Raw genomic sequence first — 18,855 nt, 5'->3', positions numbered from 1 at the left:
TACCTGGAGCCAAACAGAGAAAGCCAGGATTGTGCTCTTAGCACATAGAAGCTTCTGTGCTTTATTTGGTCTCCTTGATAATTATAATGCAATGTATCAGTTAGGTGTGATCCCTGGTGTCTTCTGCACCTGAAGAATATTTTCTGACATTTAAGTCAAGCTAAATATGAGTGTGTTAGTGACAGTAATGAACTCTATGCTCAGAACTATATTAAAAGCAGGTTTCCTAGGTTGGGTTTTATAAATTCCATTGCAAATGTGGACCTAGCAACAGAATTGGATCTTTTTAAGTTAACACCATACCTGGTGACAACATTTCAAGACCAGAATAAAAAAACTCAAAGGCATCAGGGTAAAAAAAAAGTAAAAACTTGCACTTTACATGCTACTTCACAACACAGCGTTTTGTGAGAAGTACAAAATAAGTTCTGCCATCTACAAGACAAAGCTTTGGGAATTTCAAGTTCTTATTTCCTAATATTTCTTAGTACTTTTTTTCCCCCTCCTTGTTGTGATAGTTTCTCTTGTCCTCTACAAAAGAAAAGACACCAGAAACCAAGCAGTTCACCGCTCTACTTTGGATCTAAAACTGAATCTGAATGGAGGTTGGTGGTCCAGGAAGCTCTTCACAGCATCACAGTCAAATGGAGATGTTTGAGAAACTATTTTTAAAGATAGTTCTTCCCACCTAGATCCCACAGTCACAATATTTTGGATGTGTATTAACCAGGGACTGGTTTGAAAATAAAGTGGTCTAATTCTAAATGATGTATATTGGGAATTAAACTGTTTTTTGTTGGATTTTTTTATAACTTGGATTTTATAAAACACGAGCACAATGGTGAGAAACAATTAAATCAATCACACATAAAAAAAGATTAAAACTTCTCTCTATTGTACAGTGCTCTACTGCAGTCCTCTATTGTTCTATGACTGCTCTGTCACAAGTCTGGAATATGTTCAGCATCCCACCAGAGCCAGTCTGATCAGGTCAGATTCTTGCTGTCCTTCTCCTTGTTCTTCCCTACCTTGGGACTGACCACACCTATGCTATTCCCCAGACTCTCGTGATTTTGCTGCTCAAGCTGGATGAATAACTAGGATCCTTGTTAGAAGCCTGGGGAAAATTAATTTGCTTTTGTTAACAGAACAAAACATTTTCAGTATGATCATGTTCAGATAACCTTAGCTAGAAGCACTCCAATTTATCAGCAGCATTTTACAATCTATATTTTTTCCACAACAGTAGCATTAAATATACGTGTACTCATCCAAACCACATTAGCCCAGGCTGTGCCAGGCATAATATATCCATTCAGTAACAAAATAAAGTCCCTGTTCCAAAGAGCCTACAGTCTAAGCAGACATGAGAGAAGATAATGACACTTCTGCAGAAAGAAAATGAAGCTGAAATTCATAACTGTACACAACTGGTGTTAAGATATAAATAAGCTATCACAGGTATGGAAATAGACAAAGATCTTCAAAGCCCCCCTCCAGCCTCGGCCACAAGGCTTTTCCTTGTGAGTAAACTGCACTATGGTTTACTAAATTGCACTGTGACATTTTTAAATCAAGTTATATTTCAATCACACACAAGCATAACATTTTCTCCAAAAGCAAAACCAACTGTTCTTCTGACAACACACTATTCTTTAATGACAATTTAAAGCTGAACTGCAACAATCCAGGGCTGCCTTGATATCCCATTTACTCATCTTTTCCAAAAGCAATCCAGACTTCCTCCTTCAGCTGAAACTGCTGGTGGATTTCTCAGAAACAAAATAAAATGTTGACATTCAAACTGAGATCTGCTCATCCTGAAAGTAGGCATGAACTAACAGCTCCAGAATATTTGGAGATGTGCCTGAAAACTTTGCTCAGGAGCTCCAAGACAGCAATGCTAACATGCCAATATGATACCGTGAGGGGAAACAGTTTTTATTTCATCGTTATTTACAAATTGACTGTGCCAACTCCAAGTCTGTTGAAGAAGTAAAGGAAGGTCTCAGCATTATGTGAAACACGGTGCCTGGAGTGGCCTTACACCCAACTGCTATAAGGCATTAACTCAAGGGAGATCAGTAACAACATACCCTGACAGCACTGGAGTCTGGAGCTTATAAAACCCACCAAAATGACAGCCTGAAACCATAACTGGCAGAGAATAACAAAGGTTATGTTACTCTTATTACAATTTAAAAATAAACTTGTTTGGTTTACGTTTATTGGAAAAACAATGATACTTTATTTATTACTATTTTAAGGACTTGCATCTCTCTTTGCTTCAGTCAATAGGGCTACATTCAGATGAGAATTTGTGGGTTTCTTTTGGTTTTTAAAAGGGGGAAATTATTCACGTGCCGGATGAGAAAGCGTACAGCAGCCACTGCAACATGTAAAGCCTTCGGAAATTAACAGAAGACAAAAGGGAAAGACAGCACAACGCTGTATTTTAACAGTGGGAGGTCAATTACTGCTTCCTGTTAACAAAACATCTTCTGGAGGTGTCTTTGTCTCCTCACGCGCACACGGTAGCTGCCCAGTTTCAGGTCTCTTTCCCTTTCATGCAGCTCAGAATTTCAAACAAAGCTCACCTGGAAAGATGAATGATCTCTATTTCATAGAATTAAAGGCATTAATACATTTTTTCACTACCATCTTTGTTATTATTAATTAGGGTTCCTTCACTATTCAGCAAATTCTGCAGCTTTCATCTGTGCATGTTTTAAAGTTCATCTCTGAGAAAGAAGGCTTCTTTATGTAAAGGAACTCCCTTTTAAAGTGGTTTGAAGAAATACATATTACATGTGGCACAGCATCAACAAATTTGCTGAGGTATACACTGCTAGCTCATGCCATCTGTAAAACACCAAGTACATTTGGCATTATTAGACTCAAAGATTGCTTTCCCCTAGCTGAAAAACTTGAAGTTCTCCCCTGGTTGCTCTGTTTGTCAGAACCCCTGAAGGTTGCATATGGCCATACAACAGTACCACCAGCATTCAACATTAAAACTGTGAGCCAGAAATTGTGAAAACAGAGGCTCTGAGTAAGTGCTAAAGAACACTCAATTGAAAACTTCAGGGAAGTCTTGTTTTTGGGTACATGTAATGAAACAGAAACCACAACAATGACAGCAGAGTACCAAGGTCTCAGGCTACAGCAAGTGCAGATTTGCCAAAGCACAACATCCATATGCACAGAAAAAAGGAAAGAATCTGCTTACCTTCAGAAGGCCTTAGGTACATTGGGATCTCCACCAAGATCCCCTTGTCTCCACTGCCAACCCTTAAATGAGGCCTGGGAAGGGGTGGATCCTAGTTCCACCCCTTCCAGTCACTCAGGTGCATTGCATGTGCCTGAGCTCCCCTGGGTTGGCCCTGCCTTCCCACCAGGTGCTCCATCATTGCTTCAGGCTGTGACTTAGCATTTCCACTATAGCATGCAAGGATTCAGTTTGCACACAGATCGTATTTTCCTTTTCTTCTCTTTTACTAAGAGGCTACTTTGGATGCAATGCATAATCACAAAATCCCTACTCTGTTTGCTACTAGAAACCCTTAGGATTTATTAAGACAATGTCTCTACTTTCTACTTATGGTTCTTTTTTTCTCCTTACACATTTACATCTGGTATGATGCCAGGAGCCTCTGTGATTGCCAAAAGATGGGAGGAAGGATGTTTAAGGTAAAGCACTCCATTAGTAAGTCTGTCATCTGCTTTGCTAATCTGCCATGTGGAGTCTCCACAGAGAGCTCAGGTCAGGCAGAAAACTTGGGGTTGAACAGGACATGCATATCGTGAGTAACTCTTCCGACATACCATCTGGAAAATATGAGATGTTTCAGTACATTAAATCAGTGGGGAAACTATTTACTTCTGTTTTATTAGATTTCTGCCAACTCAGGGCACTGTAGTAGTTCAGCAATCCAATGGCCAAGGGGCTCGGGGAAAGGGTTTGGTCAGAGGCAAAAGACAGCAGCAAGGCAGCCAGCAGCTGGATTGCCTTTGGCTGCTAGAAAGCTACAGTTCCAAATTCCTGCCATTTTTTACCTTTGATTGGCTTATCAAGAGGTCAGACAAGGAGCAGTGCTGTTGTAAGGAACAAGAAGTAACTGAAGTTCCCATCTTAATCTTGAAGCAGGGAAAGGCCTTCAGTGAAATTAGCCCAACTTGTAAATTGAGGAGAAACAGTGAAGGTAACAGCATCACATACTTTTGTTACCCAAAAGCTTATGTTTCTCCTTGATTCTTGCAGTAAATAAGGTGCTTTTGCACATCTGTTAAGCACTTCATTTTTTCATCTCCCACCAGAAAAAAAAAATCCCTACTGAATCAAAGGGATTGGGAGTTAGCCCTAAGTGTGGCAAAGAAGCAGCTAGCTGAAACTCTGCAAGGATAAAAGAAAGGAAAGGGTAGATAAAAGAGACTGTTTTTGTTGCTTGTTTGTTTTTTAAATAAAAATCAAGCCAAAGATGTATGGAATTCCCTTTTTTTTTTAGGCTCCCCAGCATCTTACCAATCAACATGCAGTGACATTCACAAAACAAGCATAAAACTGAGGAAATCAAAGACAAAAGAAAGGCAAGAAATCACACTTCCTAAGGCCTCCTGCAACTTCTTTTAATAGTTTGTTTACTGCATCTAAGATGTGATTTAGTTACAAGATCTTTACTATTTGCAAAGATGTAACTATAAGCAGCCTGTGCCACATCCTGCCCTCGGGTGAACAAGCGCAATCACCAGGACTGTACTCGAGCATTTGAATGTACTTTGGTATACTATGTGAAAAAAAATATAATAAATAATTGTTTCTATTGAAGAAGCATCACTTCAATGTATTTTAGGTAACTTAAAATCCCTCGTCTAAATTCTCTTTCTTCTTTTTTTACTGAAGCAGCAAAGAAGTCTGATGTGCACAGTACCTTGCAAAAAGGAAAACTCCTGTACAACACCACCATTTTTGTCATACCACTATTTAGTAATATTAAAATAAGTTTCTGTACATTTATATTGCTTCCAGTGAAGTCACAAATATACACAACATTTCATAAAATGACTCTGGCCTGGAACGTTGCCTCCTAACTCCTGCAGACCTCCATGAGAGATCGGAAGGCACAGTTGAGGGTGACCTGGAGCACCTCAAGGGATGGAGCACTCACTCTGGGCAGGTGCTCCAGTGCCTCAGCTCCCCAAAGGTGAAAAATTCCCTCCAAATATCTGATCTAAATCTCCCTTCTTTCAGCTGAAAATTGCTCCACTTGTTCCATCACTATCAAACCATGTGTATACAGTAGACAAGGGCCAGCACAAAAATTCCAGTATTTATATGCCCTGATGGGAAGGTGACACCTTGAGAGCTGTCTGCATTTCCTAGGTAGCCTCACAACGTGATATTTGCTCACAGTGTGTCCTTGCTGTATGTTAGATGCTGCTCCGTGGATACAGAAGTGCCGTAGTGTCACCTAGTGGGGAGCTCTCCTTGTTGCCCATTTTCACAGTACCAATAAATAATGCGTTAAATAACAAAAAGCTAAATTTGTGTGTTCTTCTTAACTGCTTCCTGACATCCCAGATTGCAGTCCACTGCATTCCTGCTACAGGTCTTTTATTTTCTTCACTTCACTAAAAAGCAGGTAATAGTTTAAAGTAGAACAAGGGCTGGACTAGTGATCTGTAAAGCACAGTGGTGAAATATCAGTATCTGCAGAAGTGAAAAATAGAAATGAACCCACTTTCAGAGCTAAAATTGTGCAGTGTTAGTCAAGCATAGTGCCTGACTTTCATTCAAGACAAAAATAATGAACTTCCTTTTTATCACTGTGCTTAAAGCTCTATTCTATGTAGACTAAATCCTCCGTGGATATTTCTTTACCACATATATTGAACTTTTTTAATAGTAACATGCAGAAAGATGATCTTTCATGTATTGTTTTTTCCGAAGAAGTTAATTGTAAGGCAGTACAGGGAAATCTGATGCATCATTACATTATTGGAGCAACATAATGAGAGGTGAACAGTGGTCTTGAGTTGCTTTTATTTCCAGTCACAAAACTTTTATGTCCTAAGTCCTATTTTTCAGCTGTACTGAATAATAAAATTTCAAAGCTCACAATTCTGTTCTGCTCCTCTGGCTATACTATCCTCAGTCTTAATACTGCATAAACAGTGAAGGCAGAAAATCAATATCAGGTCTTGCTCAAGTCAAGCAGAATACTCATGTAAGCAACAGCAAGGTAAGGACCGGTAGAGCTACTGGGACACAGTGGTCACATGAACCCACGGTTAAATACCGCGGGAGTCCACGAGATGGAGTCAAATTTAGCCCTGCAGCCTTCCGGCAGAACAGCTCAGTGCTCACACTCGGCTCGCGTGGGTCACGGCTGAGTAAGAGGCTGCTGAGCTTCGAAATCTCAGCAAGAGTACACCAGCTTCTTTGTGCGTTGTGGAGCAGGAGCTGTTAAACTTTAAGTACCTGAGAAGCCAAGAGGACAGAATTAAACTGGCTTAAAGTGGGAGGATAAATAAGATACAGATATAAAGATCTGCAACAATCTCCAGCTTTCCTATTCCCTCTCCCCTTCTCTTTTTTCTTAGGTAGGGAAGAAAACAAAGAAATTGGTGTAGCAGAAAAGCTAACACACATCATCTGACTGAGTAAGCAATTTCTCTATCTGCCTCACATCACAAAATGAGCGATAAAAGTTGGGTACATTTCTGGAAGGAAAAAAATGGATGATAAACCACCAATATTCAGGACACCCCCTAAGGCTGAACGTTCATATCGGGGTTATTTCAGTCCCCCTTTGCTATAAATCTCTTCTAGCAAGCGCAGTCCAAGCACATTAATGAATAGCTTGATTGTGCACAGCTGCTTTGTAACAGCAGTGACGGGGGCACGCACTTGTCACAAGAGCAAGCTGCCATTCCTATCCATTGCTTGAATCAAGCTAGGATAGCTTCACTTATAGTGTGCATCACTACACAGTAATAAAAGTAATTAATATCTCTCCTGCTCCTGGGCGGGACGGGGCGGGCCGAGCGCTGCCGGCCGGGGTGAGCGGAGTCACGTGACACGCCGAAGATGGCTGACGGGGAGCGGTGCTCCGCCGGCGCTGCGGGGCTGAAGGAGGACTTTGAGATCATTGACAGAAGGCATGTGCCCCCCGCGGCCGAGCTGAAAGGCGTGGACAAAGAGAAGGCGGCGGAGGAAGCGAAGTGGTCCGCTCCCATCTTGTCGCTGGCAAAGAAAGCCTCCGAAAACCTGGCGCTGAGCTATGGCAGCGCTCTGAAGTCTGCGGCTTCGGTAGGACTCATATCCAAAGCAGTCAGCAATGACAGCACAGCAAAGACAAGTATGGCTATGTCTATTCAGTAAACTTGCTTTTATGCGGCACAAATAAGTTTAGCTCCCGTAAGTGGCGTTAATTAGCGCGATGCTTTAGTATTACTTTAATTTTAGAGGGTGTTTTTTTAATCTCATGCTGCGCTTGTTTATTTCAGCAAGAGCACAGACGGGGAGTTAACAAAGTGTAACCGGAGGAGTCCTGAGCTCTTGTCAGCATCCTCCGGTGCTTTTCTTTGTGGTGCAGGTGGCTTCTCGTGGTTCCCGTGCTGCCTGGAAGCTGTGCTGAGCAGCCCGGGTCCGCAGCGTGCCGTCCTGCACTGCTCCCCACAGCTGCCACGCAGATAGCAGGCGGATGGACTGAGAAACAGATTTGCTACAAACTAATCCTTAACTGCGCTAAAAAACGTTTTAATCACAGCTTGCTTAATGAAACATTGCATTCGTGGGTGTAGGAGCCAGGGGGCTGTGGAAGAGCCCTCTTAAGACTGAATTAAGAGGGATCCTTCTGGAAGTTAAACCTCGGAGTATGGAAACGAACCCATCTGAATGCAGGAGCAGTGAGAGCGCGGTGGATGTGTGCTGCAGGCTCCCACACTACTGCCTGATGGCTTTGGAGCAGCAGAGCTCAGTTATGCTGCCCCGTTCTGATCTGATTGTTTCAAATATTACATATTCAAGCTGCATTTCTCTGGGGATGAATCATAGCTGCATAGTGAAATAAGTTTCTGTTGCTAGAATATTGTTTTGCATGAAAATTCCTCAGTGTTGCACAGTCAGAGCTCAAGATTAACCCTGTCCTGAAAACAACCTAGATTCTTACCTTTGTCTGCACCTGGAGGCTCACACCAAACTTAACGTGGTGATTCAGTGTCTGCTCACATCTCGTAGCTATTCTGCCCTCCCACATAAAGCACTTTCCTGTTAACTGTGACCAAGCGCTGTGTGCTCCATTCAAACGAGGTCTATCTTAAGAAATAACCTGTGGCCTGCAAGGCTGCTTGTGGAAAAGTGACAGCTTGATCCCTGCTGCCATCTATTTGTGTGGATTTCATAACCTCCCCCTCCTTCAGATCTGATGATCACACAAAAATTCTGCTGCACGCTCTGCTGTCAGCTGCACAGAGGTTCCCACTGCATAGACCCACTTTCTGCCATTGAAGGAACTGTTCTGGCTGGCTGGGAAGGCAGGAGATGCAAACTGAAAGAATGCAAATCAAGAAAGGTTGCCTTAAAGACCAAAAGATGCAGAACTGTCACCTTTTCTTCATGGGCCACAACAGTGTATGGGAAACAAAGCACAGAGCTGCAAAATGATATTTACACAAAAACAGAACCGAGTAAGACAGTGTGAGAACAGGTTTTAAAGATTGCAGCGTAATACCTGGGATCTTTAGTAATTCAGTTTCTGATCTTTGAGGGCTGACTTGGATAATTTGCCTAACACCTGACTTACTTTGCATGTAGCAACTTGTACGTGGTTCTGCCAGAGGTGTATGGGACTGTGTTCAACAGACTGAACAATGCTTGAGTTATTACTTAAACTGAATGCAAACCCTCAGGACAGTGCTGCTTAGTTGACACTTATGTTCATAAAGAGCATTTCACTCATAGTATTCAGTTTTATAAAGTCTTGTGAATAATGTGTATCTCTTCAGAAAGGCTTACAAGCAAAATATCCCTGATAAGTAGAAGTTCAAGTTTAGGAAACAGCATAACAATATGAGTTGCTACTGAACAGCTCAGTATCTAAACAGAGCCACAGATTTCCTATTTCTAGTCAGGCATTTTTTTTCTGTTCTTGATATCTCACCTGACATCAAATCCAAAATGCTCCAGCCCTTGTAATCCTCAGTCTCAGGCGTTACGAGGTTTGGTACTGATGTGACAGAGCTAAGCTGCTGTGGGGCCGGGACGTGGTGTGCTGCGATTGGCTTAGGGTAACCTTCTTTACACTCTTCTCATAGGGAAAAGTTACGCTCAGTTTTAATCCTACACTGCCGGTTCTGTGTGCAAGATGAAAGTTACTCCGCAGACAGCCTGCGCGGAGCTGCTGACAGTCCTGGCCCTGTCCCGCGTGGCTGACACGGGTTATGTACCTCGTACTGCTGTAACCGCCGTTCCTTGAGGAGCGCGGCCGCTTCCAAAGCAGGGCTGGCAGCCACACTGCCTGCCGCCGTCTGGGCTTTCTGTTTTCGGTTGGTTGTGGTGGGTTTTGTTTCTTTTTTGCCTCCGCCCCGCGTTCAGGTGAGGAGCACCGTTTCCCGCCCCTTTCAGAGAGCTATTTCTAAAATGGCGCCCGGCCCGCGCGAGCCACGCTCGATCTCGCGAGAGTTCGGGAATGTTGGGGGCTGCTGTTGCCATGGTAACGCGGGAGCGGAGGGGCCTGGCCTCAGACGGCCCCAGGTGGGGCCGGGCCGCGGGAGGTGCTGCGCTGCGCTGCTCTGGGGGGGGGGCGACAGAAGCGCCCTTCTAAAACCTTCTGAAAAGTGCCGTTCTGTTTTTGCCGTCCCCGCCGCACAGCCGCGCGCTGCCACGCCATGGAGGAGCGCGCCAACCTCATGAACATGATGAAGCTGAGCATCAAAACCCTGATCCAGTCGGCGCTGAGCCTGGGCCGCACCCTGGACTCCGACTTCCCTCCTCTGCAGCAGTTCTTCGTGGTGCTGGAGCACTGCCTCAAGCACGGCCTCAAAGGTGAGCTCTGCTCCGGCTGCGTGCCGAGGGGATGCGGGCAGCCATGTCCGCGTTGTGCTTGGCCGTGACACGGTGAGCTGTGTGTGGTGCTGGTGTCGGCTGTGCCATGCCAATGGGGCTGCTCTGAATGACATCTGCATCCTTAGCTGTCCGTGCTGGTGTGCTGGGGGCTGGCACGGTGGGGGCAAGGATTGCTGGTTGTGGAGTGGGAGATGGGAGCCTGTCCCTTGTCATCACAAGCTTCTCTGTGTGCTCCCTGCAGTGAAGAAGACCTTTATTGGACAGAACAAGTCGTTCTTTGGTCCTCTGGAGCTGGTGGAAAAGCTTTGTCCTGAAGCATCAGATATAGCAATGAGTGTTAAAAATCTGCCAGAGCTGAAGTAAGTTCCTTGTTGGGCATTACACGTTTCACTTACGCTGCTGGGAAATACCGTCAGAGATTTCTTCAGGTGGTTTCTTGGCTTCGTGAATGAGATCTCCTTCCAGAAGGAAAAAAGAGTACACAGGAGTCACTGACTGCTCCCAGAGATAAGGAGTCTCAAAATACTCCATGCTTCTGTTTCAAACAGTGCGGTCACATTTAAAAACAGCATTGCAAAACTTCTGTAAGCTTGCTGAAAGGGACTGCAGCATCTTCACGGGTGTGTCCTTTCCCCTTGCTTCCTCCCCTTTTTCTAACTGTGTATATGTGTGTACTTCATTTGAGACCTCCAGATAACGAAGAGACTGCTTTTACCCCTAGAATGCACGAATGGTTGGGTTCTGGTGTTAGCTGGAAGTACGTAGGGCTTTCTGACTTAAGAAGATTTTACAGCATACTTTCCTGATACTGAAGCAACAGAATGTAGTTAAATGCTTCTCTTGCTCTGGCCACAAAACTGTGTTCCTTTGGGATTTAATTAATTTAGTAAATAATTGCCTTCATTTCCCTTTGTGGAGAGAGAATTTTCAATTCCACAGATCTACCTAAATGTTTTGGCTTTACCGAAACCTTAATGTTTCATTTTAGGACTGCTGTAGGAAGAGGAAGGGCTTGGCTTTATCTGGCACTCATGCAAAAGAAACTGGCAGATTATCTTAAAGTGCTTTTGGACCATAAACATCTATTAAGGTAACAATGCCAATACCTTGCATTCACTGAATCCTTCCATTGCTCAAATAAAAGGTCATTCATTGACCCGGTTAACTTCGTGCTTGTTCTTGCAGTTTGCAAGGGAGCAAGTTGTTCATTGTTCTTGCAGTGAACTTAGGGTCAGGAGAATTTTCTGTGAGTGTTTTGCCTCTTCTGCCTCGTGCAGTAGGTTAGGGAGGGGGGACTGATCAGCAGAGCTTCATAAGCACGTTACTATTTAAATTAGTTCAGTGATAGAGGTAATTATAATTATGATGTTCAGTGATGCCATATCTTATTTCTTCTAGTGAATTTTACGAGCCTGATGCACTGATGATGGAGGAGGAGGGAGCAGTCATTGTGGGTCTCTTAGTTGGACTGAATGTTATTGATGCCAACCTTTGCTTGAAAGGAGAAGACCTGGATTCTCAGGTGAAGATTATGTTTAAATATGATCAGTCCTTAAAATACTTGAGATAAATTAAGCATTTCCATAAATACTTTGCACAGATGGGCCTAGAATTCCTAAATCTGTTATGTAGATAGGGATTGTCATTGCTTTTGTAAGTGCACATTTGAATTCCTTGTGTAAGAAACCAAACCTTAGATGAACTGAGCTAAATACAGGAGATATGTCACTATCAGTCTATTGAGGACCTATGGGGTCTCTTGTTTTGAGGGTGAGTGGTGGTTTTCCTTAGGTTAGGGGGAAGGAGAGTGGAGGAATGTCCCATATAGAAGCTTGTCATGTTTCCTCACTGACAAGTATGAAAGTATCCATCTCCTTCAGGAGCAGTTTATGGAAATGCTGTCAAAAATAATAACTTTGGGGAAACTGAGTGCACTGAATATGGTTGTTTTAATGTTGACAGATACTGGCTTGCAAGTTTGCTTTCTTTGTGGAGGATATAGGTGTTACCTGTCTTTCTGAATCTTGGCTTTTAGATTTTTACTTTCTTTCCAGATAAAAAGAAATGTCTGCTGCTGCTCAGAGGTGCACTGTGAAAGCATGTTAATTTCTTAATTATGTTTTTCAGGTTGGAGTGATTGATTTTTCTTTGTACCTCAAGGAAACACAAGACAGTGATGGCAAACAGTATGTATGGTGAATTCGTGAACTAAATTCTTTGTTTTGTTTTTTTTTTGTTTTGTTTTTGGTGGTTTTTTTTTAAGAACAAACCCATCATATGATCTGTAGGAGCACATCAGTGCTACAGATATCAAACTCTCTTATTAACTGAAAAAAGAGAATCCTAAATACAGTTACTAGCTAAACAAAAGTGCAACAAAAGTTGACCCCGTGGCAGTTCTAACAGTGGAGAGTCTGTCCCGAGCCAGCACAGAGTTAATAACACTCAAAATGTGGACATTTTCAGGAGACAGGATCTGCCAGGGCACCTGTGTTAAGTCACTGCTTGGTTTCTAAGCACTGTTTCAGAAATAGGCTCAGTTAAGGAGCTGTTTCTGTGGGAGAGATCAGTTATGGAGAACAGAAGTTTTTGCACTGGAAGTGTTAAGTGATGGTGTTACTGCTTCCTGGCCTTGCTCAAACACGTGTAGTTCTATGACAGAAAAAGATTTGCAAGTCCATGCTGAAAACCCTCAGACAGATTAATGCTTTCAAATGAGGAGAAGTTTCATCTCAATCAATGAATTCTTGCTTTACAATTAGAGATGGAGGGATTACTGCTGTCCTTGACCAGAAGCATTATGTAGAAGAGCTGAACCGGCATCTCAGGTAAAACTTTCCCTGTTCTGATGTTCACTCACAGTGACAGTGACAGTAAAGTCACTTTTCCCTTATAGCTTTAAATGTCTTTGCTATCATTCTCACAGACTTTTGTCTATTGATGAAATTTCATTTCTGATTCTTCGCCAAAAACTTAGTTTTGTTTTGTAATCTCACTCTTCTCAAGGCAGATGCTAGCAGAAAACAAGCTCTGTATTAATAGCTGACTGTTTTGAGACTTACTGATGGTCAGCAGAAGATTTTGGAGATGGATTTGTGATAGTTTTCTCTTGAAAAAGCATCTCAAAGCTCATCCTTTAGGTGGAGATGTGTCCTTATAAACTATTTCATTGTTAGCCAACACCAGGTGGTAAAAGCATGGTTGTAGACAGGAATAAATGTTGAACATTGACACTTGTGCTGTTTCCATGCATTTATGTTTTTTTCTCATTGCAGCTGCACGGTCACAGATCTTCAGAACAAAATAGACTGCTTAGAGAAGACCAACTCAAAGCTGCAGGAGGAGGTTTGTGTCAGGCTGCTAAGTGTTTCTTAGCTTTCTTCTGTCAGAGACAAAACACCTAAAGAATTCACCACAGACTTGCACTGAGTTGATAATAGTGAAGAATGGAGTTTGTGTTTGGCCTTTTACACTGTGACACATTGCTTTGAGCAGCAATTACTCAGAAATAGGTGATGAGGGCATGAAGCAGGGGCACATTAATAAATGTTGCTAATAAAAAGCAAATAAGTAAGGCTGTGTAGTGAGTATGGCTGCAAAATGGCCTGGCAGCTTCTGGGAAGAATGAAAGAGCCAAGAGTGAAATGAGCTACAGACTTGAGAATTTCTTCTGTTTCATGTTTTGCAGTGATAAAGTATAGATATGTTCTTTCCATAGCTTGCAGCAGCAACTGACCGAATTGGATCACTTCAGGAAGAGCAGCAGCAGTTAAAACAACAAAATGAATTAATTCGTGAACGGAGTGAGAAAAGTGTTGAGGTAGGACAGTGATTTGAAGGTGGGGATCCTTGAAATAAGCAAGCGCTCCTGTTCAGCTCGAGTTAGCACTCTTGAGACAGCTTTGAACTGGAATGCTCTGGAGCACAGTTTAACACAGCCCTGTAGATCACTATTAATGTCTACTACTTTTTTAATTGCAAACTGATAGGATTTTGCTTGAAGTTGCAGGAAACCCTTCTGTGAAACAGTATTTCTCAGTTCCTGCTAAATTGTAGCGTCGTGGTCTCATGAGGCCTCTGCAATTGTTTCCTCTAGGTAACAAAAGAGGATACAAAAGTGGAATTGGATACTTACCGGCAGTCCCGGCAGGGTCTGGATGAGATGTACAGCGATGTCTGGAAGCAGTTGAAAGAAGAAAAAAAAATTAGGCTGGTAAGGAAACTCACCTTTTGTTTTACACTCTGTAGGTACGGGACTGCCTGCTCCAGGCTGCAATTACAGGCATGTGTTGTATGCCTGTTGTATGCTCAGAACCATGCAGAATTCATGGTGGATTTGAAGGAAGATGCTGCTCAAGGTTGTGTACAGTGTCAGTAAAGAAGTGGAATTCTGGGCCTTTCCCTGGCTCACAGTGTACCAGGATTACCAGAAACTTAAGCTAAGAACACAGGAAAGGCAGCTGTCCTTATGGAGTGCCAGCAGTCACTGCCATGGTTACCTGCAAAGCAGTGACTGGTAAATGAGTGCCAGGGCTTGCTGAAGCTTGTCTTGCCATGTCAAACCATCTCCAGCTTGCAGGAGATTGGGCAGCTGTCATGCACACCAAGCTCTACATTTTAGAGGGAGAGCTCAGATCTGCTGGCATGATCCAGAGAGCTGAAATAGTCTTTTGCTGTCGTTAACTTACTGTGTTATTTGAGATCTAACCTCTGTAAAACTGTAGGTCTGTACCTGAAGGAGTAGTGCACAGTTTCTGTCTGCCTTTATGTGAGTCTGGGAAATACTTATCCCTGGTGTGATTACCCAGCAGTAACTGGAAATCTCTTTGTAAGGAACTAGAGAAGGAGTTGGAGCTACAGATTGGAATGAAAACAGAAATGGAAATAGCCATGAAACTCCTGGAAAAAGATACTCATGAAAAACAAGATACGCTGGTTGCACTTCGCCAGCAGTTGGAAGAAGTGAAAGCCATTAACCTGCAGATGTTTCACAAATCTCAGGTACGTGTGGCAGAGAATACACAGAGCTGCAGTGGTGGCCCTGACGTGATGGTAACGCACACTGTGTGTCTGCAGTCATCAGAAAACTACAGCATATCCTGCTGCAGTGTTTGCTTTATTCCTGCAGAATGCAGAGTGTTCCTTGCAGCAGAAAACAGAAGTGATATCTTCGTTTGAAGGAAAAACGAACGAGATGATGTCTTCTATGAAACACATGGAGGAGAGGTAATCACTGGAAGCTCAGCACCACTGGTCAGTAGAAGGGTTCTGACTGAGGCTATCATAGAGTGGCTTTCTGTTCCTCAGTACAACACTCTGAAATGTCTCCTACAGATACTCAGGCATGCCTGCCAGCCTGATGCTCTTGTTCCCTCTCTCCCTCTTACCACGCCCTGTGCTTGTCTGTTCCCTTTTCCCAAGCAAACTCACACACTGTTGACTTGTGTGAAAAGTGCAGCTCTTACTGTGGGCAGACTGTTCAAACAATGTGTTGATGTTAATTCAAGAGCAAGGGTGACTTCTGAGTTTTACACAAACAGTTTCTAGAACTTCTCTCTTCTCCACCAGAATCTTCAGGTCTTAGCTTTCTGTAAAGAGCTATGTGGAAAATGTGAAAGAACAAAATGACAGTGAGTAGATGAGGGAAAATGTGATTGCCAGCAAATCTGTATGTTCCTTACTTTGCAGATTGCAGCATGCAGAAAAGGCAAGGCAAGCTGCAGAGGAAAGATGCAACAAGATGAAGCAAGAGCTCGCCTGCAGACTTGACACTTATCGGCAGCAGATGTCCCAACTGGACAGCAAATGGTATTTCATCTCATGGCTTTTCCTTTATTTTCTCTTCATTTAAACAAATGGCAGAAGAAATGCTTTCAGTGCTCAGTCTGGCATTTCTGGAAGGGGGCCTGGGGATTGGTGTTCTTATCCTCTTAGGCTTATAATACATCAAGTGTTTCTTCCATTGTTTGCACTTTAGGGGAGCGTGTCACTTCAGAAATGGCTGCTGGCACTCATGCAGTCCAATACATATTTGTGGAGACAGTGTTTTGTTGCTTTTTTCCCTTCCAGCAATTCACGTTTACTGCTTGTTTTCTGTAACCTCTAAATACTGGCATGGCTTTTTGTCTGCTGCTGTAACATCTCTGTTCTTTCCTTTGGCAGAGTACTCATGTAGGTTTTGTCCTCTTTAGGACAAGTTTTCTTCTCACGTTGTTGGTATCCATAAATGCCATAGGATGTTTTTCTGCTGTAGAATCTGACTCAATTATTTTAAATAGCTCAACGCTGGAAAAGGAATTAAAATCTGAAAAGGAGCAGAGACAAACTTTGCAAAGAGAACTTCACCAGGAGAAGGATGCTGCCTCTCTGCTGAAAACAGAATTGGAACAAATGGAAGGACTGAAGAAGGTACACATGGAGCAGACATGCATGGTGTTGAGAATTAAAGCTGACTCGAAACATGTTCAAGCACTGAGAACAAATGAGTTCAGATGAGCTTTTCTTAGCGTGCCTGTGGGCATAGGACTGCCACATTTCTCAAAGATGGTGAAAGACTGAAAATCTTTGTTTTCTGGTAAATATGGTTATAGGACATTTTTGTTTGGGCACTGTAAGAATCCCTGGATAGCTCCCCCAGCTAACACTAAAAATGAGCCCTTGGAGATAGGTGGCTTTGTGAGGAAGCTTATGCTTGTGAAATGCCCACATATTTTAGATGGACTGCATCTCAGATCACACTTAGCACACAAACCTGATTTTTATGTTTCATTTTACAGGAACTGAGAAAATTGCAAGAGGAGAAGCAGCAGCTGGAGAAGGTCTGCGAGGAGCAGGAGCAAGCTCTTCAAGAAATGGGGCTTCATCTCAGCCAGTGAGTTCCAGGAGCTGAACTGGGGGTGGCGTGACTCGGGGAACAGAGCATCCAACTAATTACAGAGAAGTTTAAAATGCATCTACTCGTGCAATAAGCAGTGTGAGAATTTTAGGAGGCAGTTACTGCACATGGCAAAGCCAACAGCCATCCTTGCGTGGGTAAAGGGGCAGGGATGAGAAACAATCCAGTAAATGCTTAGTTCATAAAAGGGAACTCTGCTTTGCCACATCACTTCTGAATATATGGAAAGGAGGGCAGCCCCTGAGGTGGCAGTGTTTCCTGGTGATACTGTGTTCAGAATGGGAGCTGAGTGAACAGGTTCAGTGCCTGGACAGGTAGAACTGGACACGACAACATGCACAGCTGTGCACAGGGAGTCACTCCTCTTTTTTTTTCCTCCAGATCTAAACTGAAGATGGAAGACATTAAAGAAGTAAATAAAGCACTAAAGGTACTGTATTACTTCATGGATGTTTTAGCTTAGACGTGCATTTCACCTGACACCTGCGAAGTTCCCCGTGGTCAACCCCTCATTTATTTTACCCTACTTTAAGACGTCTTCTGGAAAAACAATTACACACAACGTGGATTAATTGCTTCTGAGCCTCATGAATTTACTTCTCCCTAACGTGAGCACTCTGTTCTGGTTTGTTAGGGTCACACCTGGCTGAAAGATGACGAAGCCACGCACTGCAAACAGTGTGAGAAGGAGTTCTCTATCTCAAGAAGAAAGGTACCGTCGCTCACCGGATTCCTTCTTTTTCTCTCAGGAAAGCAAAGTTGTGCTGTTTTATCATTTGCTGACACTGCCTCAGTTTTAAGAACTTGTGGCTGCGATAAGTAAATAGAGAAACAGTTCACTATTTCCCATTCTCAGAACGGTGTATTATAGTTTTAAGAGCTGTGTTCTGCTGGGGCAGTCCCTGGTGTGCTGGCAGGCTGTGCAGGGCCTTGCAGTCCCGGGATGGGGGCAGCTCCGTGTGCCCGCAGGGATCGGGGCGGGGTCAGCTGCTGGGCGGCCCCACACGGCCGCGGCTGGGCCGGCTCGGGGGGAGGGCAGCTCGAGGCAGCTGGGGAAGCTGTGCTGCTTTGTGCTGAGCGCTCTGCGCAGAGGAAATGGTGCTGTAAGGGGTGTGGGTGTATGGAACTTGAGGATGAGATAGGAGGGCTTTTGTCGTAGCACCTCAGTACGCTTCATTTGGGGGCAGTTGTTCTTACTTCAGCTCTGTTTGTAGCATCACTGCAGGAACTGTGGGGACATCTTCTGCAACACTTGCTCCAGCAATGAGCTTGCACTGCCGTCGTACCCTAAGCCTGTCCGTGTCTGCGACACCTGTCACACTTTGTTACTTCAGCGGTGCTCATCTAATTCCTCCTGAGCCTTTGGGGACCTCCAGGGGACCAACTCAGCACTGGAAAAGCAGCCATGGTTAGCTCTCAGATCCAGGCACCTTCACAGCAGTGTCTGCTGTCCATCTCTATTTTCTGTACGGATCAGTATGAAAGAATGGTGGGGGTAATGCAAGTGGGATGACTGAAACTGTATCACCTGATTTCCATTCAAGTTCTGTTTGAAACTAAAATGCAAACCCACTTTGATTTTTTTTTTATACACGAGGTATTTGTATTAATATTTGTATATGGGGTTTCTAGTTACTCAGTCCCTCTGAGTTCACTCCTGTACATTAACTCCAGTTCCTCTGTACCCTCACTGTAGGTGTTCACGTGCAGTTCTGTATTTGAGCCAAGGAATGTTCACTTACAATTGTCTGCAGGAGGAGCTTGATGAGTGTTGATGAATGTGCCTTCCATGTCATTCGGAGTACAGAAGTGTAACTGAGCTCCTGCTCTGAGTGTAGCTGCACAATAAAGTCTTTTGCAATAAGAATCACTCAAGTTCTGGTTCCTTAAAGCC

At 43.4% G+C, this 18,855-nt stretch overlaps 1 protein-coding gene across 2 annotated transcripts; it reads left to right on the top strand.

Annotated features, from left to right (window-relative positions):
- Positions 1–7,073: 7,073 nt before the first annotated feature.
- Positions 7,074–18,406, top strand: RUFY1 (RUN and FYVE domain containing 1). 2 transcript variants are annotated; one of them, XM_065734778.1, is made up of 18 exons: positions 7,074–7,358; positions 9,872–10,045; positions 10,308–10,425; positions 11,055–11,156; positions 11,465–11,588; positions 12,194–12,252; positions 12,829–12,894; positions 13,342–13,411; positions 13,785–13,886; positions 14,163–14,279; positions 14,900–15,067; positions 15,195–15,292; positions 15,755–15,874; positions 16,345–16,474; positions 16,843–16,937; positions 17,343–17,391; positions 17,596–17,673; positions 18,176–18,406. In XM_065734778.1, the coding sequence occupies exons 1-18, from the start codon at positions 7,088–7,090 to the stop codon at positions 18,317–18,319; spliced, it is 2,085 nt and encodes a 694-aa protein (XP_065590850.1). In that variant the 5' UTR covers positions 7,074–7,087; the 3' UTR covers positions 18,320–18,406. The 2 variants fall into 2 exon arrangements, with proteins under 2 accessions (XP_065590850.1, XP_065590851.1); XM_065734779.1 differs by having other exon boundaries at positions 7,232–7,309.
- Positions 18,407–18,855: the final 449 nt, after the last annotated feature.

This window comes from Cyrtonyx montezumae, unplaced genomic scaffold (genome assembly GCF_038088225.1).
Source record: "Cyrtonyx montezumae isolate F1298 unplaced genomic scaffold, pur_monq_1.0 scaffold_18, whole genome shotgun sequence".
Taxonomy (NCBI): domain Eukaryota; kingdom Metazoa; phylum Chordata; class Aves; order Galliformes; family Odontophoridae; genus Cyrtonyx; species Cyrtonyx montezumae.
The sequence above is the reverse complement of the archived record's forward strand: the minus strand, read 5'-3'. Positions and strand labels throughout refer to the sequence as shown.

Excerpts from the sequence above, each read along its gene's own strand:
- RUFY1 (XM_065734778.1), top strand. The coding sequence starts at position 7,088 with ATGGCTGACGGGGAGCGGTGCTCCGCCGGCGCTGCGGGGCTGAAGGAG. Across the intron at positions 13,412-13,784 it reads ACTCAAAGCTGCAGGAGGAG|CTTGCAGCAGCAACTGACCG; the intron begins GTTTGTGTCAGG and ends TTCTTTCCATAG. Across the intron at positions 15,068-15,194 it reads AGATGTTTCACAAATCTCAG|AATGCAGAGTGTTCCTTGCA; the intron begins GTACGTGTGGCA and ends TTATTCCTGCAG.